The sequence below is a fragment of the Haliotis rufescens genome, unplaced genomic scaffold, assembly GCF_023055435.1.
Source record: "Haliotis rufescens isolate VD_foot unplaced genomic scaffold, xgHalRufe1.0.p SCAF_7, whole genome shotgun sequence".
NCBI lineage: Eukaryota > Metazoa > Mollusca > Gastropoda > Lepetellida > Haliotidae > Haliotis > Haliotis rufescens.
Genome location: NW_025964361.1, coordinates 38,848,695 through 38,857,866, shown reverse-complemented (window position 1 = coordinate 38,857,866; position 9,172 = coordinate 38,848,695). Strand labels below are relative to the sequence as shown.

General features: G+C 42.0%; 1 protein-coding gene across 2 annotated transcripts; it reads left to right on the top strand.

Annotated features, from left to right (window-relative positions):
* Positions 1–904: 904 nt before the first annotated feature.
* Positions 905–9,006, top strand: LOC124144177 (neuronal acetylcholine receptor subunit beta-3-like). 2 transcript variants are annotated; one of them, XM_046513449.2, is made up of 6 exons: positions 905–1,000; positions 1,858–1,997; positions 3,333–3,377; positions 4,740–4,849; positions 6,600–7,144; positions 8,343–9,006. In XM_046513449.2, the coding sequence occupies exons 1-6, from the start codon at positions 931–933 to the stop codon at positions 8,987–8,989; spliced, it is 1,557 nt and encodes a 518-aa protein (XP_046369405.2). In that variant the 5' UTR covers positions 905–930; the 3' UTR covers positions 8,990–9,006. The 2 variants fall into 2 exon arrangements, with proteins under 2 accessions (XP_046369405.2, XP_046369406.2); XM_046513450.2 differs by lacking the exon at positions 3,333–3,377.
* The last annotated feature ends 166 nt before the right edge of the window (positions 9,007–9,172 follow it).

Genomic DNA, 9,172 nt, shown 5'->3' with positions numbered 1-9,172 from the left:
GAAACTAAACGAGTAGCATTCTGTATCTATATCTGACATTTATCTACTACAAAATGTTAAATATTTCTAGGTATAAGAGTCAACATAGCGGTGGGAATTATAGGAATGGATCATTGAATATCAGCAAAAACACTCGGGTGTTCTTTAACTTCTTTTGAATAGTATAAACTGTAAATCTTTAAATAAACGCGCGTGTTTGTTAAATGCGAAAAATGCGAGTGGACTTAATTGATAAAACTTTGCATTTATGTCTCTGAAATGACTGTTGAGAAGACGGCCTCACTGCACACTTTGAATAGCGGAAATATCAACATGAATATAAAAACAAAGAACTATCTATTTCCACATAACGTTTTTTTAAGAACAATATGTCATTCATACACTAGAAATTACATAATGGACCACCGGTGAGTTATCATTGCAGGGGTGAGGACCCCTACTCACTCGTGTCAAACTCGGCTTCAGTGAGTACTCCAAGTCCAGACAGACACCGCCTCTATATACGTCTGTACAGTAAAATTACGTTTGAGTTAATCGTGACAAAAGTTCAACATTCCCTCCATTGGTATAATTTGAAATGTGACTGGTAAAATCTTAGCTCTCTTTTACGAAAAAGACCCACCTCATCTACCCCCACCCCCTAAAAAATACACTACAAAAAACTGATGGCTTTCTAGAATGCTCTCGGATGAAATGAAGGCTACACTGGTAACCACATCTACGTGCAATGTAACCAGATATCCAGAATCGCCCCAACAGAGTGAACTGATCGGGTTTGTGCCAATCTGCCAACAGAGGACGCTCTTTTTATCGGGCTTGACGGAAATAGCCGAACGTGAGATTGGAGTTTGTGTTTCCATGTGACGTAGTTTGGTATGACGTCATATACTGAATGACGTCATACACTTATGTCGCCGGTACAATGACGTGATGATATTGGAAAAATGGCTGCTGCTTCTGAAATTACTTCTTCTCTGCATATCTGCAGTTGCTACGGAAGGTTTGTATATTTCATTTTTAGAGGTTCTTTTCCCAAACATTCATGATGAAAAAGAATGGGCATGAACCAAAAGAAATTTTGACACCAGCTACACATCATACGTTAGGTGGGGAAATCTAAACCATTTAATTTGTTTCAATTGGTCTAAACACAAATGTATACTTTTGCATATGTTGTGTAAATATATATGAAAATATTTATTTTGGCAGGAAAATGAGGGAATAATATCTTCATTTGCAATAGATTAAGTATGTGTCTTTTGCAGGGATGTATAATTAGTTATCAAGGGGCGCGGTCGGCAAGTGAATGTTTGAATGGGTGTCACTTTATCAATGTCACTGTACGAACTGTTTCTACCTATGAGTGAATAAGGTAGACTAACATATATTCTCCGAAATAAAGTTATGTATGGCGCCGCTTTAAACAGTGAGTATATCAGTTCTATCACTTCGTGTCAGCTTGATGTGGGAGATAAGCTCGAAATGATACGGGTCTTAGACGTCTACCACTTTGATGAAATCCACAAGCAAATAACATGATCAGGGAGAAGTGGGATTCGAACCCACAATCATAGGTTTATCGCGCGCCTAAGTGGTCGGCGACGACCCGTCCGTTATGAAAGATTTTAAGGGGAACCTAGATTCAAATATTACAGCAGAAAACCTTAAGGTCCCGAGGACACTCCTTAATTTTTTAACAATGCAGTTGTTTCTGACTTTTGTAACGTATTTTTTTTATCCCTATAAAATTCCCTTCAAATCCAACATCAATACGAAAAGTGGGACGCATTGTGAAATCATGATACATGGCAAGAGTGGAAGAACTTTTTCATGACAATGGCGGCTGTTGTATTACAGGGACAAGCAACCGGACGACCGAGGCACGACTCGTGGCCCAGCTGACCAGCAACTATGACCGAAGGGTCAGACCACGGATAAACGCCTCGGAGACGGTAGACGTGAGCTTCGCCTTCTACATGACGAGGGTAGACATATTGGTAAGTTACTCTTATACGACGTTCTACAATTATGCCGCGGTAGAATCGTTTCTAGTGCTTCACAGAAAGATATTTATCTTAAAATGTTCGTAATAACTTGTCATAGGAGTTTTTGCTCATATTCTTATTACGTTGTCGACTTACGAGCGCTTCCGGGGAATTCGATTTCGCACTCTCTTCGGCCTATTGGGTTGAAATACTTTACCTGTATTCGCCCGATGACTGTGGTGTATTATTTTATTGTTTTACCTTGGCTCTGTAAAAGGTTTGACTGTTGAATCAGTGGGTCAAGATCACGTCAATACCTGCCTCTGAATAGAATATCTGCTATCATAACCGTTTATAAGTGTTCACAGCTCATATTATTTCATATGTATTTATTATTTCTGTGTAGGCTTGAAGCGAACATACGCTTCTTTATTTATTTTAGTTTCAGAATATATAAACAATGGGCTGGGTGGAAGTCGAAACAAATAGAAAGCCTATAAATACTGGACACAAAAAATGGGGATGATTTACATTTTTGGGGAAATTGTGTGGTCAGTCATCACTTATAAAGACCGCCTCCGTGGTCTAGTTGTATAGCGTCCGCCCGGCCGCGTCTTACCAAAAGACGTTAAAAGATGGTACTTGTTGTTACCCTGCCTGGCGCTTGGCATTAAAGGGATAAAACAAGGACTGGTCGGCTCGGAGTCAGTATACTGTGTCTGAGTGGGGTATTCATGTTAAACAGCGGTGTGGTATCTAAGTGTGCTAGCACGATAAATCGGCATCAGTCCAGACCAGTACAAGCAGCCACACTCACACGTACATGCATGTCGCTATATAAGTGCAATAATCTCCGATGCGACGTTAAACCCCATTTCACCTCACCTGCATAGCGACTTACATGACCTGATCCCCTGGGATCACTAGGATAAGATTTTTATAAGAATGTGTAAATGATTGCATGGCTTTACACATTGTTGTGTGGAAAACTAAGGTAAACAAAGAGCTTTTTAATGGATTATTTGGACTAATATCAAACATGTTCAGTCCGGACAAGTAAAAGCAGCCACACACACACACACACACACACACACACACACACACACACACACACACGTACATGCACGTCGCTATATAAGTGCAATAATCTTGGACGTGACGTTAAACCCTATTTCACCCCATCACTTATAAAAAACTATCCCCAAAAAATAAGTCATGATCCCTTTTTGTTCATTATAGTATTGCATCAAGGTGTGTCGTTTCCTTCATCGTCAAATAGACGAATGAATTTGACAACACAACGATTATCTATTTATCAAGCTATCAACTTCTTGTTCCCACTGCCAGAATATGCGGAGTGAGATGTTGTCTGTCACCGGGTGGATCGTGATGGTAAGTACAGTAAAGTACGGTTATAACGAACTCAAAGGGACTACTAATTTTAGTTCGTTATAACCGTAGTTCGTTATAAGCATATATACAGCATAACCACAGCAAATAGTCGGGACCAAAAAGTAAGTTCGTTATATCCGTCAGTTCGTTATAAGCGTGTTCGTTATAACCGTAGTTGACTGTACAATAAGAAGAATGTATTATCATAGGTTTGTTTTCTTTGTTTGCTTCTTGTTTTACGCCGCACTCAGCAATATTCTATGCAGCTATATGGCGGGGGTCTGTAAATAATCGAGTTTGGACCAGACAATCCAGTGATTGACATCATGAGCATCGATCTATGTAATTGGGATACGTGCATCAACCAAGTCAGCGAGCCTCCTACGACCAGCATAGGTTGCTGAAGATCAATTCTAACGCGGCTCTTCATGGGTTCATTGTCACAGGAGTACGACGGCTAAATGCCTCTTCAAAAACATTTGTTAATTTTTCCGATTCAAACCGAGCAGAGCCGTTTACCTTCTGTGCTAATTATTGGGGTAATCCTTAATTCATGAGCGGTTTTAAGCCCTATTGGGTGTAGGGCGTTTTGATTCCCCATGTATAGAGTGTGGAAGCCATTCGTGTTCCCCACCGTGCTGCGTTGGAGTTTGGTAAACATGGCGTACAGCATGCTCCAAGATGAATCTGAACTGTTAAGTTGACAGTTCAAGTTTAGAATGCCGTATCACCTTCACATCTAAACTACACTTCTAATATTTTTTTCTTCTCCTTGGTGAATCTGTTTTAGTGCTGCATTCACTTATCATTTTATGTCGGCGATAATGAACTAATTAGTGTTAAGACTATAGCCACTCCCATGGCCCATACTTTAATATGGGCATGATGGTATATACTGTATGTATACTTGGTGTAGAACATGGGAGTGCATACCCACAGTGCAAGTCTTCTCTTGACGTATTCTACAAAGAAAGGGTGTGTATACTGATGGACAAAAATAAAGGAACAGGTAAAAATATAGCAGAAGAATGTATATTGGCCTGCTTGGTAATTAAGATAGAGACTGTTAATGAAATAATTGTATCTGGTATGATCACTTCACTGTCATTAAGTCATTTTCTGGGTAAATATCGTCAAACACGTGGACCCTTTTTTTCCTTTTCATCGGTATATACAACTCAAAAGAAGTTAAAGAATTATTCTTTCTTACTATTATAGTTATATGCTATATATTATAGCTGTCATGGCTTGCCAGATTAACTGTAGTAGCAATATGAAAGCATCGGGTGTTTTTTAACTTGTTTTGAGTAGTATATATAGAACAACTGTAGAGTTCGTCCACAGTTCAAGTGCCTGTTGTAGAGGTGGTATGACGACATCTTCCGATGGGATCCCGCCCAGTACGACAACATCACTAAACTAGTGCTGCCCACGGCCTCTGTATGGCTGCCGATAATTGCCCTGGACAACAGGTGGGTGGAGAGGGAGCTGGGTTAACGCTGTCTGGGAACAGTCTTTCCGTTACACCAAGGCATTTCAGCATCACATGGGAGTAAAGGGACGCACATGCACATGTTGCCGTGGAAACAGGTTGGGACACTGAATCAGTTGATTGTCCGTTTCCATACCTTATATTGTATCGGTTCAATATGTCCTTATAAAGTCTCCTTGGAGTATACAGAGGTTATCACGCGAGTGTGTTTTGTGATGGTAAATATCCTGTATTAGGAATAAACATTGTATTAAGCGAGCCTTGGCAATGTTTCCGTAATGTTTGTGAGAGAGGGAAAGCGAAGCACAAAATTAAAGAATGACATTTTATGATAAAGAGGGTATCACGCTTGTGTGTTTGGAGAAGGTAAATATCCTGTATTAGGAATAAACACTGTGTGTTTAGCTCGCCAAGGCTCGCTAAATACATAGTGTTTATTCCTAATACAGGATATTTACCATCTCCAAACACACAAGCGTGATAACCTCTATTTATCCAGTGACTGTTGCTTTACAAATGGTTGGTATTGGCATCTAATGGCTAGTATTACACTGTACACTGCATTTGATCGTTTCTTCTAATCGTTCCCGGAGAAAGCCTTTGCAAGGTTGTGCCTTGAAAAACACTGATCACCATTGTCCATTTCCCTCAAATTAGATTCTTGTTTGCGGTTACGGAAATGGACGAGGTTGGCCGATCGCTAGAGGGAATATATTGCCATGATTTGATAAACCCATACGATAAACTTGGTGTCACCTAGTAGGAACTACTTTCAAACTCCATACATCGATGCATCATTGCCTTGTCGCCTTCCTTCTATCCCAATATGCTCAAATAAAGGGATCCCCGATATAGCGCCGTGTTTGTGTAGACAAACATGGCTGCAATGAGACACAGACACTATAGGACAAATTCGGCTAACTTTCTAACGCTACTCCACTGAGTGAAAGTACTTCTTAAACATCCATTAATTGTAAGAATGACATTATATATGGGATGAAGTGATCATTACCCTGGTGTGTTTCCGCGTCGTAAACATCACAGTTGGGCACAATTTATGTTTTATACAATATAATACATGTTTATGATTATTCAGAAAGCAGGGCAGAAAAAGAACATGTTCATTCACAACACGGTTTTTGCGTCTTTACTTAGATGCTATACAATATTTAGTGAGTGAGTGTTATTTATCACCACAGTCAGCAATGGTTACATATATTAAGCATTTTTCAAGCAGCTTGCAAAAATCGAGGCTCCATGGGTGAGTGGGTCAGGAACTGAGGAACACCCGCCACAAAAAGTGTGGGCTACGATCCGAGCCATCAGGGAACGATGAAATGCATTCAGTTCAGTCGTAAGGCCTGACCGTCTATAATTAGCATTTTAGTCTGCGATATACGACAAGCACGATAATAGCAAGATTATTGCGGGGCAAAAGAAAGAATTCAATTACAAACGTAATCAAAACGTAACAAAACATTTGCCAAAACACTGCATACTTAAGGCCCAAAACACATCTACGATACCCTTGTTAAATAAATCACCATCGAATAACAATTTCTTGTTTGTTTCTTTTTTAGCCACCATCAAACATGGGTGTATTCTGTCTTAAACCCGGCAGTTTAGTGGGAATATTCCGGCGTTTAACAACAAATAATAAATAAATCTTTACTAAGCATACTCAATTAACTTGCGCATTCTTTGATCAAAAGGTGTGTTTCCACTTTCAGCGTCGACAATATAATCGAGAAGAACTTCCGTGACAATTTCTACGTGCTCATCTCCTACACCGGCCTAATGTCGTGGGAGCCGGCGGGGGTGTTCACGACGTCGTGCGAGATGGACATCACGCTCTACCCGTTTGACCGTCAGACGTGCACGATGTTCTTCTCAACGTGGGACTACACCGTCGACCTCGTCAACCTCACGTTCGCGTCGCCGGAACTCGACAAGGACGCCTACATTGAGAACGGAGAGTGGGAGATCCTGAGCTCAAAAGTCGAGGGGGACAGGTTCAGTTACATCAACAGCCCGGAATTGATATACCCGGAAGTTGCTGTGACCTTACAAATACGGAGGAAGTCCACGTACTACTTCATCAACATTCTGATACCCTGCTTGATGATGTCGTGCCTGGTGCTGATGGTGTTTTACCTGCCGCCGGACTCCGGGGAGAAGGTCTCGCTCGGCGTCACAGTTCTCCTGGCCTTCTCTGTGTTCCAGCTGATGATAGCCGGGGACATGCCGACATCAGCCAGCGCCATGCCTATACTAGGTACTGGTCATAGTCCGCCGTGAACATCCGGGTTACAAATGGTCTTCAGCAACCCACGCTTGTCGTAAGAGGCGACTGATCTAGTTTACTTTTGGGCAAATATAATACGTCAACACAGTCCATTTCATGTGGGCGTTAATATCACAATAGAGGTGACATTTATATGAATAGATGACTGAAAATCAGTGATGACACCAGGTGTTCTCGAATAGGGTAACCATGTCCTGTCCTACGAGTAGCACCGCCACTCACACAATTTGGATTAAAAACAAATACATACATAAGCATTTGATGAAAAATTGTTGTCTGGCGTTGCCAGTCCTCTGGACAATCGGATATATGCCGTGCTACCCGTAGTTTGGGGATACTGGGGATGCTGATACGAGACCATATTACCGATAAAAGGATTTTAGGATAAGTCATTATTATTAATTAGTTAATAATTGGTGTCATACTTATTTTACGAAACTTTCGCTATGAAGTATGAACCTAGCTTCGGTATATGATACATAAACGAATGTAATACCATTACAAATAGCAACACGGAGATCGATTCAAATAGTATCAGTGTTTCCATTTGTGGTCGGGAAACCAACTATGGGTAATACTAGATTTAATAGATAATAGATTTAAGTTATTCGCAACTCGGAATTACGGAGTATCTTTCTCTCGTGTAATTCACTCGGGACAGATCATTCATAATTTATATAACCATCACTACGAGGACCCGTGAAAATCCGGGATAGAATAGGTCCTCAGCAACCCATGCTTGCAGTTAAAGGCGACTATGCTTGTCGTAAGAGGCGACTAACGGGATCGGGTGGTCAGGCTCGCTGACTTCGTTGATGCATGTCATAGTTTCCCAACTGCGCGGATCGATGCTCATGATGTCAATCACAGGATTGTCTAGTCCAGACTCGATTATTTACAGACCGCCGTTATATAGCTGGAATTTTGCTGAGTGTGGCGTTAAACATGCAAATCAACAAACAAACAAACATCGCTTTATGATTAGGTTATGTAAGTAGAACGTGTTCCTATATTGGAAACCCTTCAATTTGTAAAAAGAAATCTGCTCTCCGACAAGCTTTAAACTGATCAATCTCTATAGTGGACATGCTGTGCGCAATGATCGATCTCTAAAGGACTTGCTGTATTAAATGATCGATTGCTAATGGACATGCTATCTGTTTTACAGAGGTATACCTGCTCTGCTTCATGTCGGCATCAACGTTCTCCGTTATCATCTCCGTCATGGTCCTGAACCTCCATCACCGGACCGAGTACAACCAGCCTCCGGTCTGGCTCCGGCGCCTCGTTCTCGACTTCCTCGGCCACTGGCTCTGCATGGGCACCAGGAGCCGGGTCACAGACGTCCGGCCGATTGTCGAGGAATCCCACGACCACATGGAGCAAATGGAAGCCAAGATCGAGATCGACCATCACGACGAGCCCGCAACAAGCAGCAGTAACCCAAAGATCGTGCTCCCTGACTCGCCCGTCGAATCCACACACAACTTCCACCCTACAGGCGGGCTCCTCGGAGCGTCGTGTCAGAACCTACGGTCTGGAGCGGCGATATCGGCGGTGAAGCTGATTCGCAGCATTGCCAACATCGATAAGACGTCGAGCACACAGTCCAAGACAGCGTTCTTGTCCGCCGTTCGCGACGTGTACCAGGAACTGTATCAGACCCGGATGGCTGGCGAGGTGGAAGCGGCCTTGGAGAATCAGTGGAAGCAGATCGCGCGTGTTGTCGATAGGTTCTTCTTTTGGTTGACCTTCTCTATTCTCATAGTGTCCACGGCCATTATATTTGATGCTGCCAGAGACAGGCAAGCTTAAAGTCATTGGTGTCAGTGCGTACAGCTACCTTGTTTACTTCTGCAAAGTGGCGTCTGGTACAACTGTCTTGATCGAGTCTGACACCTGGTGTTGAATATTTGTTTGGGCTTTGGGTGTCATGGGAAACGCTGGTACTTGAAAACATGCAGTTAAAGACACTTTCTACCTTTAACGCGTCTTGTG